General features: G+C 38.2%; 1 protein-coding gene across 1 annotated transcript in view; it reads right to left on the bottom strand.

Moving 5' to 3' along the window:
* Positions 1-5,629: 5,629 nt before the first annotated feature.
* mettl15 (methyltransferase like 15) overlaps positions 5,630-20,280 on the bottom strand; it is a 64,237-nt gene continuing 49,586 nt past the window's right edge. Inside the window, exons 4-6 of the mRNA XM_047363501.1 lie at positions 18,059-18,250; positions 13,679-13,857; positions 5,630-6,318 (exon numbers count right to left, since the gene is read on the bottom strand). Of these exons, the coding sequence (XP_047219457.1) occupies positions 5,885-6,318; positions 13,679-13,857; positions 18,059-18,250 (805 nt within the window). The 3' untranslated portion in view covers positions 5,630-5,884. The remainder of the gene's footprint in view (positions 6,319-13,678; positions 13,858-18,058; positions 18,251-20,280) is intronic.

Genomic DNA, 20,280 nt, shown 5'->3' with positions numbered 1-20,280 from the left:
CAGTTTCTGATGTCTCAGGTAAATACAGAGGACAGGTAAGTTTGTATTTGGAGATTCACAAACTAGATATGTTATATTGCCAAAAGTATTTTTCTGTCTACTTTTACATGTACGGTGGTGCAGTTGGTAGCACTGTTGCCTTGCAGCAAGAAGGTCCTGGGTTCAATTCCCAACCGGGGGTCTTTCTGCATGGAGTTTGCATGTTCTCCCCGTGCATGCGTGGGTTCTCACCGGGTACTCCGGCTTCCTCCCACAGTCCAAAGACATGTCTGTTAGGTTAATTGGTCACTCTAAATTGCCCTTAGGTGTATGAATGAGTGTGTGCATGGTTGTTTGTGTGTTGCCCTGCGATGGACTGGCGACTTGTCCAGGGTGTACCCTGCCTCTCGCCCATAGACTGCTGGAGATAGGCACCAGCTCCCCCGTGACCCACTATGGAATAAGCGGTAGAAAATGACTGACTGACTTTTACATGTACATCAACTTGATGACATCATATTCTTAATAAGGTCCAATTTGTTGATGGATCCACCATTGCCAGAGATAGCAACTTTAACTATTCTGTAAACATAGTTCACAAGGTTTAGGAGTGTGTTCATAGTTAGATAAGAAAACCAGTATTGCATCCTCCACTCTAAGTCATACCAAATGTGTTCAAGAAGGTTGAGGTCAGGCCAGTCAGGTTTTTCCACACCAAACTTTATACACCTGCAGCCATGGAAGTGAAAGGAAAAACCAAAATAAAATTATTTGGTGGTATGAGCAAATGGTTTTGGCAATGTAGTTTTAAAGCAAAATCACAAATGCAGTTGTTTTATACAGTTGAACATGCTGTAATTTCACAACGTTAAAAAGTTAGGTTTGTTTGGACCAAATTTTGCCCATACAACAAGGACATTTAGGTTGATTCCCAAAGAGATTTTAGCTTAATAACTGGCAACTAAGAAATTAAAACATGAAGAATGATGCATCTCTAAGGACCTGGTTCACACACTGCATAACATGCCTCCGTGGTCATGTTCAAGAACTGGACAGAAAATGACTCAAAACGCAAATAGTCTTGCAAAACATTTTTGAAATTCCATCAGGAATTTAATAACCAAGACCAATTTTAAAATTGGAAGAAAGGCTAGCACCTTGGAATAAATAAATTTAAAATGTATTTAGACAGATACACAGTACTTTATCTTGGCATTTGATATTTTTAGAGGAAGTTAAGGTGCATCTCAGCGCATAAAATGTCACATAAAAATTTTATTTATTTCTGTAATTCAAATCAAAAGGTGAAACCATATTGATATAATTTCAAGATTAATTACATTTTAATACAGAAATTTCAGTGTAATGAAAAGTACAGGGGTTGGACAATGAAACTGAAACACCTGTCATTTTAGTGTGGGAGGTTTCATGGCTAAATTGGACCAGCCTGGTAGCCAGTCTTCATTGATTGCACATTACACCAGTAAGAGCAGAGTGTGAAGGTTCAATTAGCAGGGTAAGAGCACAGTTTTGCTCAAAATATTGAAATGCACACAACATTATGGGTGACATACCAGAGTTCAAAAGAGGATAAATTGTTAGTGCACGTCTTGCTGGCGCATCTGTGACCAAGACAGCAAGTCTTTGTGATGTATCAAGAGCCACGGTATCCAGGGTAATGTCAGCATACCACCAAGAAGGACGAACCACATCCAACAGGATTAACTGTGGACGCAAGAGGAAGCTGTCTGAAAGGGATGTTCGGGTGCTAACCCAGATTGTATCCAAAAAATATAAAACCACGGCTGCCCAAATCACGGCAGAATTAAATGTGCACCTCAACTCTCCTGTTTCCACCAGAACTGTCTGTTGGGAGCTCCACAGGGTCAATATACACGGCCGGGCTGCTATAGCCAAACCTTTGGTCACTCATGCCAATGCCAAACGTCGATTTCAATGGTGCAAGGAGCGCAAATCTTGGGTTGTGGACAATGTGAAACATGTATTGTTCTCTGATGAGTCCACCTTTACTGTTTTCCCCACATCTGGGAGAGTTACGGTGTGGAGAAGCCCCAAAGAAGCGTACCACCCAGACTGTTGCATGCCCAGAGTGAAGCATGGGGTGGATCAGTGATGGTTTGGGCTGCCATTTCATGGCATTCCCTTGGCCCAATACTTGTGCTAGATGGGCGCGTCACTGCCAAGGACTACTGAACCATTCTTGAGGACCATGTGCATCCAATGGTTCAAACAATGTATCCTGAAGTCGGTGCTGTGTATCAGGATGACGATGCACCAATACACACAGCAAGACTGGTGAAAGATTGGTTTGATGAACATGAAAGTGAAGTTGAACATCTCCCATGGCCTGCACAGTCACCAGATCTAAATATTATTGAGCCACTTTGGGGTGTTTTGGAGGAGCGAGTCAGGAAACGTTTTCCTCCACCAGTATCACATAGTGACCTGGCCACTATCCTGCAAGAAGAATGGCTTAAAATCCCTCTGACCACTGTGCAGGACTTGTATATGTCATTCCCAAGACGAATTGACGCTGTATTGGCCGCAAAAGGAGGCCCTACACCATACTAATAAATTATTGTGGTCTAAAACCAGGTGTTTCAGTTTCATTGTCCAACCCCTGTATGTCCATGTACTTTACAGTATATGGACTTATAGTTGGTAGAGGCTCCTTTTGCATAAATTACTGCACCACAGTGAAGTTGCATGGAGGCCTGTGGCTGTGCTGACAGGTTCAGGAAACCAGGTTGCCTTCAGCTTGCATGCATTGCTGGTGTCCCTCATCGTCTTCCTGGCAATACTCCATAGCTTCAACATGGGATTTCACTGTGATATGGGCATTAAATCAGGTAATGCTAGTTTTAGCAGTGTGGGCCAGTACCAAATCTTGCTGGAAAATTAAATCAACATTTCCACATAGCTTGTCCATAGAAGGAAGCACTGACTTCGGATAGCAGATAACATGGTTTCCCGTATCATTCATTACCTTTTGTAGGAACTTCATACTGGACCTCAATCAACTGGCATTCTGTGACTGTCCACTCTACTTCCAGACTCTAAGATTTTGATTCTACATAACATGTAAAATGTACTTTCATCTGAAGAGAGGACTTTGGACAGAGTTGCAGAGCAACAGTCTAGTCCTTTGTCTGCTTAGCCCAGGTAAGAGACTTTAGACATCGTCTCTGGTTAAGGAGTGGCTTAACACAAAGAATGCACTGTTGCACATGTAACTCATGTCTGAAAAAAAATGCAATGAGCTCACCTGGGGGTTAAACTTATGATCGTTTTAAATATACTGAGAACGGCTGAGGGATGAGCTTGTTTGTTGTACCTAAAATTAGATCCTTTTTCTGAGTCAATATCTTCTAGGTTTACTTTTTGGTGCTCAGCAAACACTTCACTTCTGTGTTTGCCTGAGTTTCATACAGTAAAAGAAAGGCAGAGATCAAATGTTCTGACAGATCTTAAGTTTTACATCCACTGATGTCACCAGGAAGGGGCGTTGAAAACTCCCGATACGGCTTAATTTTAATGAGATTAAACAACAGCATATAAATTTAGATGCACTTGAGTATTACTTGCACCACTTAGTTTCCAAGGTAACGACATGGGTATATTTAGAGAGCACAAAACTAAGAAAGAAGGAAAAAAGTGTTAATAATCTTGATGAAGCAATTACAATTAGTCAAAGTTAAACAGTAAAGATCAAAACACCTCATTTGCTTACAGTTGAAAGTAAGGGAATGTTCAAGAACCACCCAGCTCATTCAGCACCGCTTCTGACACTTGCGTCATTCAGTGTTCTGTGGCATTACTGATTCATACGATGCAGTAGAGGTTGCACTTGAGCTACTCATCAAGGGAGGTTCAGGGAAAATACAGACGTCAATGAAAAAAAAAGTATTTTTGAGTTGGTTTTACATTTTAAGCTTCTGAGCAGGTGCCATCATACAACACTTGAACCTGTTATAAAGATGCACAGTCGGGATTATAATGTTTTTGTTTGGACAATAGGATAAGTGTGTGTTGTTTTTATTTTTTGTATCATAATGACATATATAACAACAGGTGACCTGTTGATAAGTAACTGAAACAGCAGCCCAAAATCTTATTTGGCAATTGTTATAGTGACCTTTTAACGACATAAAAAAATGTCTGCTCCTAAATTTAAGTATTTTTTAGCTTTTCACAGGACCTTTTAATTAATCCAACAAAATAATGCGAATAAACAAAAAAGAAACAACAGAAAATGCCAACATCCACAATATTGTTCAGATGAAAAAACTGGTGGGCAAAAAGCCTATGGTCTTTGCTGTCTTCTTGAAGTAAAAAACAACTTTAAAACATAGTGCCAAATCGAACACTGTCTCAAAAACAAAGGCATATGATCACTTTCAAAAGATACTTTCGTGACTGAAATTAAGAGGGTTTCATTCAATTTGAAAACCAAGGGTAATATTAACAATAAATGTAAAGGTAGGACATGCTAAAAATGCTTTCTATAACAATCTTCTATGAAGAGATGAAACCCAAATGAATTTATACCAGGATAATGAGATTAGACTGTCAAATAAAGCAGGTAGTAATGCAACCAAATCATCTACTGATAAAAACAAACAAAACCAAAAAACTGTGTAAGCAGTATGATGGTAAGGGTTTAAATATATGCAAATGGAACTGGGTGGGTTTTTTTTTTTACCACCGAACCAGTTCCAAAATAAATCGCCTGGTTCACAAAAGCTCTTTCTGCTTCTGCAAACAAATCACAGACTCTATCACCAAAAAAGGATCACGCCTCTTTGTTGGCCCACAGGAAACAAAAGATTTCATTAGAAGCTGGAGACAGATTTGAGAAGACCAAAAAACTAAAAAGTTGTAACCTCCATGTTGACAAATTCAGAGTTAAGAGAACATTCAGTCCTCTTAATTAAATAAAAAGCTGAGCTTTAATAAGAACGTTTTAATAACACAAACTTACGGCTTATTTATCCGTCAAACAGTGGTCACAGTAGTTGTTTAAGCTAAATTTATAAATGAAGTTTGCGACTACGTTTATTAAGGTTGTTGGGTGTTTTAAAATCACAAAATAGTGTTAAATATAATGATTAAAACAGTTTGCAATGCTGTTTAGACGAACCGATCAGTTGTCAGAAATACCAGTCAGCATTCTTGATTAGTGGTATAAAGACATCTGTATGAAAAGCAAAATGCTGTGATTTGTTTAAACGGTCTCCCTTCACTGTTATCCTTTTGCTTCAGGTGATGTATTGGCGAGGCTCTGATGTGGCTCCCTTGCTGTGGAAAACTAAACAAGTTCTTTGCCGTTTTCTTTTATAGAATGAGTAAAAAACTGTTTCTGGCACCAGCCCTGGTCCACTTTGGACGTCTTTAGTGGAAAAGCCCATACTCATTTTTGCTGATAAAGACACTGCAGACATTTGTGAAGTGATGCACTCTCAGGTGAAAAGATGTATCTTCTGCAGAAAGCCTGCTGAATGCTGTACAATTAGTAGGATAGAGATTAACAGGAAAAAATTTGCAATTAACTTGTAGCAAAAACAGTTTTTCAAATAAACATATAAACACAATGAACTGATGGTGAAATACAGTTAAATGCCTTTTAAACTGATGGGATTTTGGTTTTTATTCATTTTATTAAAAACTGTACCAAGGTTACAAACATGTGGCATGAGCTCTCCCTTAATGTGAGTACAAACTGGGTTAGGGCACCTTTCTTTCTTTTGCCAAAAGGTCCAAAAGCTGTAACACATTTCAGTTCAAAAACAATTCACCTCATTGCTTCACTGGGCAACAAACTCAGATATTTGTGCAGTATTGTGTTCATTGTAAAAAAGAAAGATGTTTTCCTTATAAAACCAAATTACCGCCGTAGAGCTATCCGGAGTTTTGCAGAGCGTCCACGAGGATTCTCTCTTACATCGTCTTTTTCTGGGGTGACAACTTTTCTTTGTACAGGAAACCAGTGAGCACTTTTATTACATTCTCTTTTCTCGTCCACCAGTTTCTCCTTCCTGCTACCTCGCTTGTTTTGGCTAAAGTGGTATTGATCCAAATTAGATAAGTCATGTCCCTGCAGGAAATGTTTGACCAGTCTGTCCTCCAACGAATGAAACGTAATCACGCATAGTCGTCCTCCAGGCTTCAGCGCCGACTGGGCTGCGCACAGCCCGGCATGCAGTTCATTGAGCTCATCGTTCACAAAGATGCGCAGGGCCTGGAACGTCTTAGTTGCAACGTGTGCAGGACGGTGAAGACGGTCTTTACGTGCGTAGATTATGGCAGCAGGAAATGCTCCTAAAAAAACAAAGCAAGATGTATGTCAGTAGTGCTTTTTTAAATATAGTAAGCACTTTTTCTATAAAGATCCTTTATGTCTTTATGAAAAAAGGGTGAGCATCATGAAAGTAAACATGCTGGTTTTCTCCTGACCCATCAAAATTCCTGAATTTAAGAAAAGGAACAACATAAATTTGAGTATTGGGTACATAACATTGTTTATGCCATCAGTTGAGAGTAAACAGCCAGACCACTAAGGCAATTGCAGGTGTTGTTTGTGAGCATGAGGTTTTCCTTTCTTGTTTTATGTGTCCCCTGTCAGTACAAATAATCTGCTGAAGATGTTATAAAATAAGTCAGCAACATCTTTCTCAAATGTTCTTTCTGTATGTTTTTCTAAACATAATTAGCTAAACGTGTGGCTCTTTTTTCGTGGGTCTTAACTAAATGAAGGAGAGAGCGTTTAAATGCAGCAGCCGTCTGAAAGTAGACAAGTATTTTACAGCAGATGAGTAACATTAGACAGAAGTGAAGACTGGCACAATTGCAGCACGACCCACAAATAAAATGGGAGTGCTCATGCGTAGCTAGAGTAACATTGCTGATCAAACTGCATCAGAAATTACATTTACCTGAAAGCTGCCTGAATATATATATTTTAATCACAAGCAGTTTTTCATTACAGTTGTGAATTTCAAGCAGACTGGGCTTATCACACACTGCTTCAAAAACCCTCCACAGGGTGCCGGTTTATTATGTTTCCAAAGCAAACTTTGTTGTCACTACTTTCCTCTTGTGAGGCCATTGCGTTAAGCCCTGAGTTCGGTCTTCTAGACATAACATCATTCTTCTGCAACATTTGGCTGTGCTTTTGGTTGCCTTGAGCAACAAGCCCAAACACAACAAAAACGGGAAAAGTTTCATAAATTATGATATATGCCCTTTAATTATTTATTATTTATTTTATTATTATTTATTTTTTGTAGATTCAACTAAAGACAGTAGAACAAAAAGGCTTTATGTAGTACAGTGCCTAAAGATCCCAATTTGCTTATTTGGCTGTTATATGTTGGCACATTATTTTATTCTTTAAATTAAGGAGCCTTGTTTGTGCTTAAATCATTCAAAGGCTATTGGTAAGTGGCCAAAACACAGGAAAGAGAAGATTTGATTGATCTGCAGAGACTTGTAATTAAAAAAATGGGTTTATGTCCAAAGAAAGCTTTGAAAGACCTTCGGGGAGGCATGGAAACTATTTCTCTAGAGCATTTAAAGAAATTACAAGACAATCGGGCTCTTTTGAAACAAAATATAAAGAAATGACAGATGGGTAAATACTTCTGCTTAGGACTGTACGTACACCATTCTCTGCCTAAAAAAACATCACAAATAACAGCTTGATTTATATCATTAACACAAGACTGATCAGTTCAGAGAAAATACGTCACAGCAATAAAAACACAGCTTATTAAAGGATATAAACAAGCCAAAGTTAGGAGTGAAGAGGGAGCTGCAGTTGGACTCAGTGGCAGGTCCATCAGAGGCACTGTGTGGAGCAGATGGAGGGTGGAGATGGTGTTGTTATGGCTTATGTGTCACTAATTATGTGTCACTGACACATTCAAGTTAAACTGTAGAATAATATAATTTTTCCTCCTGTTCGCAAGAAATAAAAAACAATGTAAAGATGTGAAGAATTTTGCAGCAGAAAACCTTCACAGCATAGGTAAGGAAATGTTTTTATGTACGTTTTGGAGTCAAAAATAAAGTTAATTAGAAATTAGTAAAGTTAAACCTGACCAATTCATGACCGCTACACATAGACAACAAAAGAACAATTAGGCACTTACACAGATCCAAAGAGAGCGCAATAAACAGAAGTGAGTGATGTGGCATTTCTCTCCTCCTGCACTAAACAGCCCAAGGTGTGACTCACGCTGCAATCAATACAATGCCTGCACAGCAAGGACCAGCTCTGGTCTGGCTCAACCAAGCCATGCACTCTTTCGCTAATTCACCTTTCAAAGGTCCTGCAGGCAGCTCCATGGAGGGCAGAAGAGATTACAAAAAGAGGAAATCTGCTAGTTAAGGGTGAACCAAAACACTGAGTGTGTAACGCAGGACTACAGAATATACCTCATACTGGTCTGTTTGTACAGGTTTAGACTTATGGATAGTTGGTATATTTTATGGTTGGAGCAAGCCACAGAAATGAACGTTCTCATAAATGATACAGTAATATATGTACTAATTTGATTTTTTTTATTTCCATCTTTAAACAAAATTATTGGTTGAAAGTTTGCTCTGAACAAAATTATTAAATTAGGAAAAGAGAAATGCAATGTTTAAAAGTATGTATTTTTTAATGAACATATATTGATAGAAACCGAGCTGGTAAAAATAAAGCAGGAATTTGGCATAAATCAGATTCAGCATTCCAGGAAAAAACTGTTAAACATGTGTCATTGTTTTGGGATACTATGCTGCAGCAGGACCTGGCCAGCTCCCCATCAGACAACATGACAATGACCCAAAACATGTGAGTAAATCTGCCAAGGACTGGGTAAGAGTTAAGGAATTGAAAGTCCTCGGCAAAGTTAAATCCCAGATTTTGATCTCATCGAGATGCTGTCGGGTGACCTAAAACAAGCTCTCCATGTACAAATCTTTGGTTCGAGTTTGCATGTTCTTCCTTTGCATGTGTGGTTTCTCTCCTGTTAAAACAAAACTGCTTGGTTACTTAGTCTCTCTAAGTTGCCCTTAGGTATACATGTATATGTGGATGGTTGTCTGCCCTCCATGTATCTCTGTGGGTCTGTTTTGGTGCTAGTTATACTGGTGCATTGCACAACATGGATGGAATAATGCAGGACTACCTTCCAATTCACCTCAAATCAAAAATTAGCAGGTTCATACTTAGACACAGTTATGTGTCCCCTTCGAACAGTGTAAACAAATCCAAAATAACCATCAAACCTGATTTTAGAATGGATAAAGCAGGCTAACATGAGGCTTTATGGAATTACCCAGATCTCAAAATTATTTGAATTATTTGCATCCATGATAGGAAACCAACTGGTATAAATGAGCTCCAACATTTCTGTTAAGAAGTATGGTAAAATATCTAGTAGGAATTATGTGTGGAATTTATTAATGAATACAACCTGTTAAAGGACATTTATTCGAATTTTGGTAGAGGTGCATGTGTATATTTGAGCCTGCATAATTAATTTTGACTCTGCACAGATTCTAATAAATAAATAAAAAAACATTCAATTAAAACATGTGCACCAAACTCTTGTTTACAAAAACCATTAAGGTTGTTTGTTGTATGATTATATTTAAACCCCTTCTTTTACACGCTGGGAAAAAAAAAAAACACTTCAAAGAAATCATGAAAAGCTCAAAATCAACTACATTTAACCCTTGAGTGTCAACCTACTGTATATTACAGCCCTTGTGCTTGCTTGCACAGAATAACTTAAACAAAGAACAACGCACAGTCTATATCTTAGAAATAACAGAGTAAAAAAGCTACTGGTCTGAAATGTGTGGAGGACATACGCAGGTCAATACCATCAGCTCATTGCTGTTGTGTCTCTGCTGGAGGCTTTGGCACCAGTGTGTCTGTATGTATTTCATTCATCACTCCCTTGACATTAGCTGCTGGTTCTGTAGAGAATAACCATATTTTCTAATTTGCTCAGTTTTCTTCTTATTGACATGCTCTGATGGTGTTAGTATAAGGTAGAGTTATGCTTCATTACACATAAAGAAAGTGTTTTGTTTTTTTTGTCTAGCTTTATTGTGCCACAGTATCATCCATGATTCAAAATAACTATATTTAAAATCTACAGCTAGAAACTTGGCAAGATGTTTTGATCTTAAATTATTTCGAACATGACATTGATCCTTTAAATTCATGTTGCTCAATGGAGAAAACAAAACATAAAAAAACTACAGTGCCAGTCAATTCTTTAGAAACAACTGCCTGATTGAAAGCTAATGGACATGTCCAAAGGTTTGACTGACAGAACTTATACTGCAGATAAATCATTGGGAACCCCATGAAGTCTGGAATCGCTTTCCTGCAAGCACTGGAATGATTAACCGTCTAAAAACTAAATGTAAAACAGCTTTTCAGCATCAGCATGTTATGCTGAAGGTCAAAGCTTAAATAAGAATTTATAAAGACAATAAAACAAGAAAGCCTAGAGTCTGCATTCACCTGTTCACTTTATTATGTTGGAATGAGCACGTTCAAAAGCGTCATTAATACTTTATAAGAATTTTTAACTTAACAAGGTTGTCTTTTTTTACAAAATAAATTGAACAAAGTGTGCATTCTGGCAACAATATGAACAATGTTGTTGCCAGAATGCAAACGACTGCCGTAAACTGATGCTGTGCTCATAATATTCACTTGTTCATGCACTTTGAACCTGACAAAAATCACACCACACATTTATGTTGTAATTTACAATTACAACTTGGACATGTTTAACAGTTTTGCTCTGGCAGTGAAGGTTTTAGTGTGCATTTTTTAAACGATTCAAACACAGCCAGAGATATTTTCAAGACAAACCACAGGTCTTGTTGCCAGTATTTTCCTCTTGCTTACGGGATCAAGTAATTTGCCTGCCTTTTCTGCCCATGTTAAAAGGTCAATTTAAAAACTAAAACCTCGTGATATGCAGTAGAGCTGAAAGTTTATGGCTTTTGTTTTCACACATGGTTCTGTAAGCAACCTTCAGGAAAATGTTCCAACCACAGAGTAGATCAAGATCTGTAATTTCAGGGGAGAAGCTTTTTCACCTGAACTTAATAAAAACCTAGATATTTTCTCACTTCACACATTTTCTGTAACTGGTTGTCATTCATTGCAACAAAGCTGAAATCACAGCAGAAATGAGTAACAAATTAACTTTTTTTCCGGGAAGATCAGACTTTGTAAACAGTGAAAAATGTAACATCTATTAATTGCTTTATTTTTGTGTGAACTAACATTTTAGCTAGTATTGGTGAACAGTACTCCAAAATCAACAGTTTCTCAAACAATTTGAATACTGTGAAAATGTCTCTCATTTCAGAAGGTGAAACTTATATAATTTCATTTCACATGTAGTGAAATATTCCAAGCCTTTATTTCTTGTAATATTGATGAATATGGCTTACAGATAATGAAAACCAAGTGACTCATAAAAATAAAATATCAGATCAATAAAAAATGATTTCATGACTTGGTTGGGCGTTCTTTTGCATGAATTACTGCATCAATACGATGTTAAATGGAGCCTATTAGCATGTGATTCTGCTGAGGTGTAATGAAAGTCCAGGTTGCTTTGATAGTGGCCTTCAGGTCATCTGCATTCTTGGGCCTGGTTTCTCTCATCTTCCTCTTGACAATGGGGTTCAGGTCAGGGAGGTTTTCTGGTCAATCAAGCAAAGTAAAACCATGGTCTAAAGTAGTGTTTTGTACCTTTGGCAGTTTGGGCAAGTGTCAAGTCCTGCTGGAAAAAGAAACTCTATATAGCTTGTCAGCAGAGGGAAGCAGAAGGTGCTCCTGGTAGATGGTTGCACGGACTGAGGACTTCAGAAAATACAGTGGACCAACACCAGCAGATGACATGGCACCCCAAACCATCCCTGACTGTGGGAACTTCACACTGGACTTCAAGCAACGTGGATTCTGTGCCTCTCCACTCTTCCTCCAGACTTTGGGAACTTGATTTCCAAATGAAATACAAACTTTACTTTCATCTGAAGAGAGTAGTTTGGACCATTGAGTAACAATCCAGTTCATTTTCTCTTTAGCCCAGGTAAGATGCTTGTAGCCCATATGTAGGATTCGCCTGAGCATAGTGGCTTTTGATACGCTGACTCATGCCTCAGTCCATTCCTTCTGAAGCTACTTGAATAGATTTTGTACCTATAGCACTCTGTGAACATCCTGCGTGTTTAACAATTACCTTTTGTGGCTTAAGCTCCTTGTGGAGGGTGTCAATGACTGTCTTCTGGACATCTGTCACGTCAGCAGTCTTCCCCATGATTGTGTCACCTAGAGACCTAGACTGAGAGACCATTCAGAGGCTCAGGAAATCTTTGCAGGTGTTTTGAGTTAATTAGCTAATTGGGGTGGGGCACCATGAGTTTCTAGTATTTAACATTTTCACAACATCCTAATCTTCTGAGACACTAAATATTTGGGTTTTCATTATCTGTAAGCCATATTTATCAAAATAAGAAGAAACAAAGGCTTGAAATATTTCACTCTATTGGTTTAATAAATCTATATAATACTGCATATGAGTTTCACTTTCTGAAATGAGTGAAAAAAAATATCCAACTGGTCAGTTTACGTGGACAGCCATGTCTTGGTGAGTTCGGGATTTTGCAAATTAACAGGTGGTCGATTTACTAATTAGATCTCTTCTTAATGCAAAGTCTTGCCCTGGATTTTATATAGGAATATCAGAGTAAAATGGGGTTGTATATGAATATATAGAGGAAATCTGAAAAGTGTGTTAATTTGAACTTTAAGTTCACAATTATATGCTCGGAATCAGAAGAGCACCCACTTATTGAATAAACGATGGTAATGTTATTCTGCTCTCCCATGGAAAGTGATACCAAAACCCCATATATACAGACTCGACCAGACTCAACTTCCTGATTTGTTGTGTGGTTGTGATATCGACCTGAAAGCATCACTGTTACAGGTGGTCAAAAAGCTCAACTTCAAACTTTCTTCTTAAGTCAGGATGTCTTGGATTGTTTCAAATAAACATCGATGTTAACTCGCCTCGCTCTTGAAAAGAGATCAAACAGCTGCTCTTACTCACACCTGTTCTCCCAGGGTGACACTGACGCATACGCCGCTCTGTTCAATAACTGCTGCAAACGACATCTCGCATCTCAAATTCATAAGGCTAAAAGGGAAAAAATAAAAACAATCAGTGAAGACAAATAGCTAAGCCGTTTTGTACACACGAATGTGTGGGGACACGTGGGTGTTTGGATGTTTGTCAGGTGTATGTCTGTGAGTCAAAAAAAAAGGAGGGGAAAAGGGAACAAGGAAGCAGAGTGTGGAGGGAGAGAGATGGGCGACTGCATATGAGATACTGTTTTCAAGGCATTAGCCACATTTTGTTCCAGTCACCCCCATCTCTGCCTCATCTTTCTCTGAAAAGAAGGTGTGGACTAAGGCACCTAAAACTGAAGCAAAAGGAAAAAGGATGACAGCTGAGACCACAGTCAGTATAATTTTTGGAGACACGTGTCCCTCCGGGTGACAACCTTAATAACTCCACTTTTGTTTTATTTTATCTTACAGCCCCAAGAATGCTGTGGGGAATTAATCAGGGTAGAGTTTCGCTACCTGCAACCACACTGGCCAGCTGCTGTGTCCGGGTGATGGGGTTGACACGACGCGCCTCCACAATGGCTGAAGCTATTTTCCTAGAGTGTCTTTCTTCCCCATATGCAGTGAGGATGGATGCAAGAGCCTGTTGATCTAAGGTATTCACAACGTCAGCAGCGCAGGGCATGTCAGGGTACCTACGCACAAAAAGAAGCCCAATTAAGCTGCTTGACGTCATGTCCTTGCTGACAGAGGCGAATCCTGACAACTCTGAGATACAGCTGAAAGCCTGTATGGATGACAATTGTGAACAAAATAATTGTGAGGCAGGAAAAAAAGGGAAATACAGCTTTTGCAACAGCGTATGATGAGGATAAGTTATGAGATTCATTTGCAGATTATACAAATGTTGAAAAATAAAGTAAATGCATTTCTAAGCATATTACGCTATATTCTTGCAGATACACTGTCCATTTGTGTGTACTGCATATATACTTAAGCTTGAAAGCATACTGTGAAATATTAACTTAAATTTATACCTCAGGAATCCTTATCTTTCATAATTCAATTAGTAATTATTAGGAGCATTCTACATGTGTCCATATTTTAATCATAAGGTAACACACTAAAATAAGTCAGTTACTGTAGGGATACAATTTGATTTTCATTATTTTCGTAAAAAAGATAAATAATTAAAATGCTGATGGTAGGAGGTGGGACACCACCTGTGGCTATTTATGTCAAATTTTTGTTTGAACATCCAATAAGGCTGTTTCACACAGAAAGATCAGAGGATGTCTGAAAAATTAGCAGATGTTTGGGTTAAGATATGCTTGAATTCTCACCACTGAAAATTCAGTTAAGGCCCAAATTATTCATAACCACATGCAGATTTAGGTTTAAAGTAATTTTAAAATGTTGCCAAGTTGTTTTATCAAAGTGGAAGTTGTATCAAATGAAATGCTTGAGTCGCAGTCCAAACTTGAATCTGTGGAGGAAACTAATGATCAGGGTGATGGTAAGGAGGCCTTCTAACCTCAAAGACTTGAGGCTCATCACTAAAGAGATATATAAAATGCTGGTCAGTGGTAAAAGGAAGGTTTTCAGTGCTATAATGCCAAATACAGACTTTTCTACTGATTATTGAGTATAGTGTCAAATATTTTGAAATGGCATTTTTTTAAATAAAAAGTAAAAACAGATACATTTATTTAACTGATGATCCTTCACATTGTTTCATTATCTTTGGAGAGATACCTGTCTCATTTAGTATCAGGTACAAACTTCCTGACTGAACGAAAATAATTTTAAATCTAAATCTGCAAGAGGTATGTATATATTTTGGCTTACCCGTACCTCGAGGTGGACCACATGACTGAGAAAGTGAGGTCATCACAATTTATCGCCTAAACCCCATCATATATCGTGGCTATTTTTTGATTTACTAATACCAAATGTATTCAGATATATTGCAAATTTCAGTACACAAATAGAGAACCACATAATGGTCTGTGGGAAAAATGTTTGAATAAAACAACCATTGAAGGTAAACCTATACAAATACATTTCCAGCTGGCAACCTCTATGGTCAGTATACACTCCCTGCCAATTTTGTAGGCACACCTTTTTAATTGGTTGAGTATGGGGTAAGAACGCTGTCAAAAACAATGTGTATGTAAAGACGGAAATGTGTGCATTTTAGTCAATAGTTGTGCATATGTAAAATCCAAAAGAGGTATTGTATATTTTCTCTGTAAGAATACAAAATAAAATGTTACAGCTTCAAGCAACAAATTTAGAGGTGCATACTGCCACATACTGTACATCATTGTATAACTCCACCCACTATATTCTATGTTTTAGTTTTGTATTTCATAAAAATAAGAACAATGTTTTATTTATAATACTCTTGATTTCCTCCCTATCTCCCCTCTGTTCCTAATATTCCTTTTAGACTGAATTACCTCCCATTCCGGCACTACGTTTACTGGCGGTGAGGAGTGTGACAGCGCATGTGCAACGTAAATCGACTAACTGTGCTCCACTAACCAGCCTGAGATCACGTGACGCCAAGTCGCTGATGTAAATTCGTATTCTCAAAGACAAGAAATCGTATTCACAAACTGTTATAGCATATTGTATTCATAAAGAATAAACCACAACTGTAAACTTGAACTTTGTGTTTGTAATTTCTTGAAGCTGTAACATTTTATTTTGTATTCTTACAGAGAAAATATACAATACCTCTTTTGGATTTTACTTATGCACAACTATTGACTAAAATGCACACATTTCCGTCTTTACATACACATTGTTTTTGACAGCGTTCTTACCCCATAGTATGTTGAAAAACAAATTGTGAATTAGCCAGCCGCATTGCAGCCACTTAATACATTGAGGCATCTAGATGTGGTTAAACAACTTGCAGAAGCTCAAACTGACTGACCATCAAAATGGGGAGAAAACAGTATCTCAGGGACTTTTTAAGTGGCAAAGTTGTTGGTGTAATACTGTCTGAGTATTTCAGAAAATGCTGATCTACTGGGATTGTCCTACTGGGATGTTGCAACTAACTTAGCTGCTTGAGAATGTATAAGGTATGTTATGTTTTTTTTTGTTTCCTAAATGATCCAAAGTCATTTAATCTAGCCTTGCAAGGGCATTCATGTGGTCATTATTGTAAAGCTACAGTTAACATGAACAGATTGTCATGAGCCATTAACAGCCTATAATCCCATAATAATAATAATCTATGAGTGATAATCAAGCACATCCTTTCATAGTAAATCATGCACAGAAGCTCACCACCTGTCAGGGCTACAGTCTGCAGTTCACAAAACGCCTATCTTTCTCTTTTCATTACACAAAATAAAAACTGCTAATAAGACTCGAGTCTCAGATCACGATTCCAAGTCAAGTCTAGTCTTTAGGGCACAAGTCTTAGTTGAGTCTGAAGTCTTTTACTTTTGTGACTAAAGTGCAACTTGAGAGATCCCAAACTCAAGTTGCACTCTTAGTACCACTCACATCCCTGTCAGAGAAAAACAGGAAACTGAGGCTAAAAATCCCACTGGCTCACAAAAACGGGACAATAACAGATTGGGAAAAAGTTGCCTTGTAAGATGAGCCTTGATTACAGCTGCCTTTAAATGTTAGGGTCAGAATTTGATGTAAAATGACATGAAAACATGAATCTATCCTGCCGTGGACAGTTCATGCTGATGGCAGTGGTGGAATAGTGTGGGGGATATTTTCTAGGCACACTTTAGGCCTCTCAGTATCCACTGTACATCATTTTAAATGCCACCGTTAACCTGAATATTGTTGCTAACCATGTCTATCCTATCATGACCACAGTATGCCCATCTACTGATGGCTTCTTGCAGCAGGATAATGCACCATGTCACAAAGCTTGATTATTCTCAGTTTGTTTTTAAGGTTATAATGAATTCACTGTACTCCAATGACCTCCAAAATCACCGGATCTCAATCCAATAGAGCACCTTTGGGACGTTGTAAAACAGGAGAATCTTTTTATGGATGTGATGCCAACAAATCTACAGCAAGTAAGTGATGCCATCATGCCAATTTGGACAAAAGTATCAGAAGAATTTGACCAATACCTTTTTGAATCGATTCCACAAAGAATTAATGCATTTCTGAATGCAAAAGATGGTCCTAACCCAGTCCTAGCAAGGTGTATTTAATAAAGTGGCTGGTGAATGCTTCCAGAACCTAAAGTGCCAGTGGCTAATGAATGGCATCTATATGGCACTGTCCATGTTATATGTAAAAACAATGATCTGTTTATTCCACTTCAAAATTTAGGTGCGTTCCACAGAGAACTTCCCCTCTACCTCAAACAAAAACTGCTGAGCAGTTGTCAACCTACATCAGCTGCTTTATGACTTTTAGATCTGAAACACCATCAAGGAAGTAATCAGTACATCAATCTTCAATAGAGTTTATGATGACTCAGAAGCATCTTTTATAATTTAGCAGGAAATGAAAAACTTAAGACATTACCAGGCAAGTACAAATTGTTCAATTTCTATTTCTTATAAGTTTATGTAATGAGTTGGATTTGAAACATCCACTGAACAAAATGCAATATATTCATTTTTAAAGAGGCAACAGTGTGCCATCCTTACCCCTATTTAAACAGTAACTGAATATTCTCCATTTTTGCTGATGAAAATCTTAAATTGTGACTGTTTACAGAGAGATACTGGCATATACTGTACGTGAAGTGAAAACATGTTTATGTATATAATATATACTTTAAAAGTCATTTGTTTCTGTTTTAGATGTTATTCAGTAAATTCTGTTTTTAAATCAAATGTAGGATAAATAAAGTATTATCTATAGATTTAACATAAGTTCATTCAAACATCCTACCTCTCTCCATCCATTCTCATATCCAAGGGCCCGTCCTTGCTCAAGGAGAAGCCTCTCTCTGCCTGATCCATCTGCATGGAGGAACAGCCTGCATCCAACAGGACAGCATCAATGCTGCCTGGCTTAATGTTCATGTTAGACAGCAATGTTTCGAGCTCACTGAACCGGCCGAGCAGCGGTTTCACACGACCACTGGAGGATTCACAAAAGAAAAATAATTAGTTCTTTGCATTGTTATGCTTTTAACTTCATGGAGCTTGGCATAAATCTGTCTGCTTAAAGAGAGTATAATATTCTAAGTGAGTGTGTGTGGATTAGACTAATTCATATTTGCAGGTATAAACTAGATCACATTTTATTTGAATGCGTTGTTTCTTATCTCATTCTCTCATCAAACAATTTGTTTTAAAGCCTCGGTAGCCATAGTCAAAAGCAAATTTGCACAGGTCTCTGGAGCATCTCCACCCACCTCCAGTAGGTAGTTTAACCCCTTCATTGAGTTCTGGGTTAGTCCCATGGCCTTAGTTCCATCTGCTATGTCTGTTAGATCTCTAAAATCCATTATCCTAATCCTCCAGTGTAAGTTTCATTTTAATCAGATACCAGACAGAGGGGGTTTATCTGACCAGTTATAAATGCCCCTCCCCTAAGTGTTGCTGCAAGTTGTCAGTCAGCTCTGAATGGCAGCTTGAAGGATGTGAATAACCCCTAAACTTCTTTAATTGTTCAAAAAAAGAAGTTGGGTGTTCCAGTAGAGGAAGAGTACTGATGACCCTTCTGGTCGTCAGTGTAAAGGGACACTTTAAAACAATAATCGACAAGAATCTACAAGAGTTAGCAGGTCTGATGTTAAAATAAACAGCCTACTACAGACTCTACCAGATGAACAAATCAAGAACCTTTAGAGGGTGCTGGTGCCTATCACACATCAACATGTAAAATAATTTCTCAATTATACAGTCTGATATGGTGATCATTTGTAACAAAGCCTATCAGAGCACAAGCTCATTGCACCTTATTTGATCTGATTCAGACATGGGTGTTTTCGTGAATGGAATCAACTTGAAAGTAGGATTTGCCACCTTGGCCACCAGGTGAGAATCGCTGATGCACAAAGATGTTAAACTGCTAATTTGTAACATTGCAGGTGAAAAGCATCACCCTCTTTTCCTAGGTATTTAATTGCTCTGGTTTTAGAAGACAATTTAGAAGATAACTTTGAAAACCTGATGTAGGAGGAGAAAAGGGACACAGAACTACAGCTGGGAATGCAACATAGTCTCGAGGTTTATTGTAGTAGTTGACATAATAAGAAGATAGAATAACCAGAATAGCAAACAAATAATGAAAGTGTGGACACTTTTATTAAGGACAACCATACCTAAATTTGGTGCTATCTGTAAATTCATAGGGATTAATACGGACAGCTGGGCTATTTTAATCAAAAGTAGTGTATTCATCCATCCATACATCCATCCACTGCCGCTTATCTGAGATCAGGTTGTGGGATAACAGTCAGTCTCCAGCTACTTGGTGATTTCAAGGTGTGATCCCAGGAGGCATTGGTTGCCTCAACCACCTCAAATGACTACTTTTGATGTAGAGAACCAGGGGTTCTAGTACAAGCCACCACCATATGTTGTGCAAAAAGTCCCCCTGAATGATGAAGGTCTTGACCCCATTTCCAAGGCTGAGTCCTCCCTTTTGATGTACCTAATTTCAGTTGCTTGTATCTGAGATCTCATTCTTTCAATTTTCATTGATATCTCTGACCATAGGTTTGGGTTGTAAGAAGACTGGACGGGTAAATCGAGAGGTTTTTCGGCTCAGCTCTTTCACAACAGACAGTAGCAGTGCTGGCATCACTGCTGAAAAGGCACAGAACCATCTATCTATCTACCGCTCCATTATCATCACCCAAAGACCAAGACGCCTGAATTCCTGACTCCCAAACCGAAGGATGCAATCTCCTTTACGAATATTCGCCCTTGATGGGGCTCTGGCTCCTGGTAGGGAGGTTCTAATTTTGAGCCGTGCAAACCCGGGGGCCTGGGTCTGTAGCTTCCTAATCTGATTTTTTTGGATGTGAAAAGTAGTAATTTCTTTCAGTAATCTGTCCAATACATTTATGAAAAAAAAAAACAGACATGGACTGTATATCTATATTTTCTTCTATCCCGTTCTGCATTCACTTCTATTAGAGAAAACATAACAAGGCCAAT

The sequence above is a fragment of the Girardinichthys multiradiatus genome, chromosome 4 (genome assembly GCF_021462225.1).
Source record: "Girardinichthys multiradiatus isolate DD_20200921_A chromosome 4, DD_fGirMul_XY1, whole genome shotgun sequence".
Lineage (NCBI taxonomy): Eukaryota > Metazoa > Chordata > Actinopteri > Cyprinodontiformes > Goodeidae > Girardinichthys > Girardinichthys multiradiatus.
This window is presented reverse-complemented; position numbering and strand designations above follow the sequence as displayed.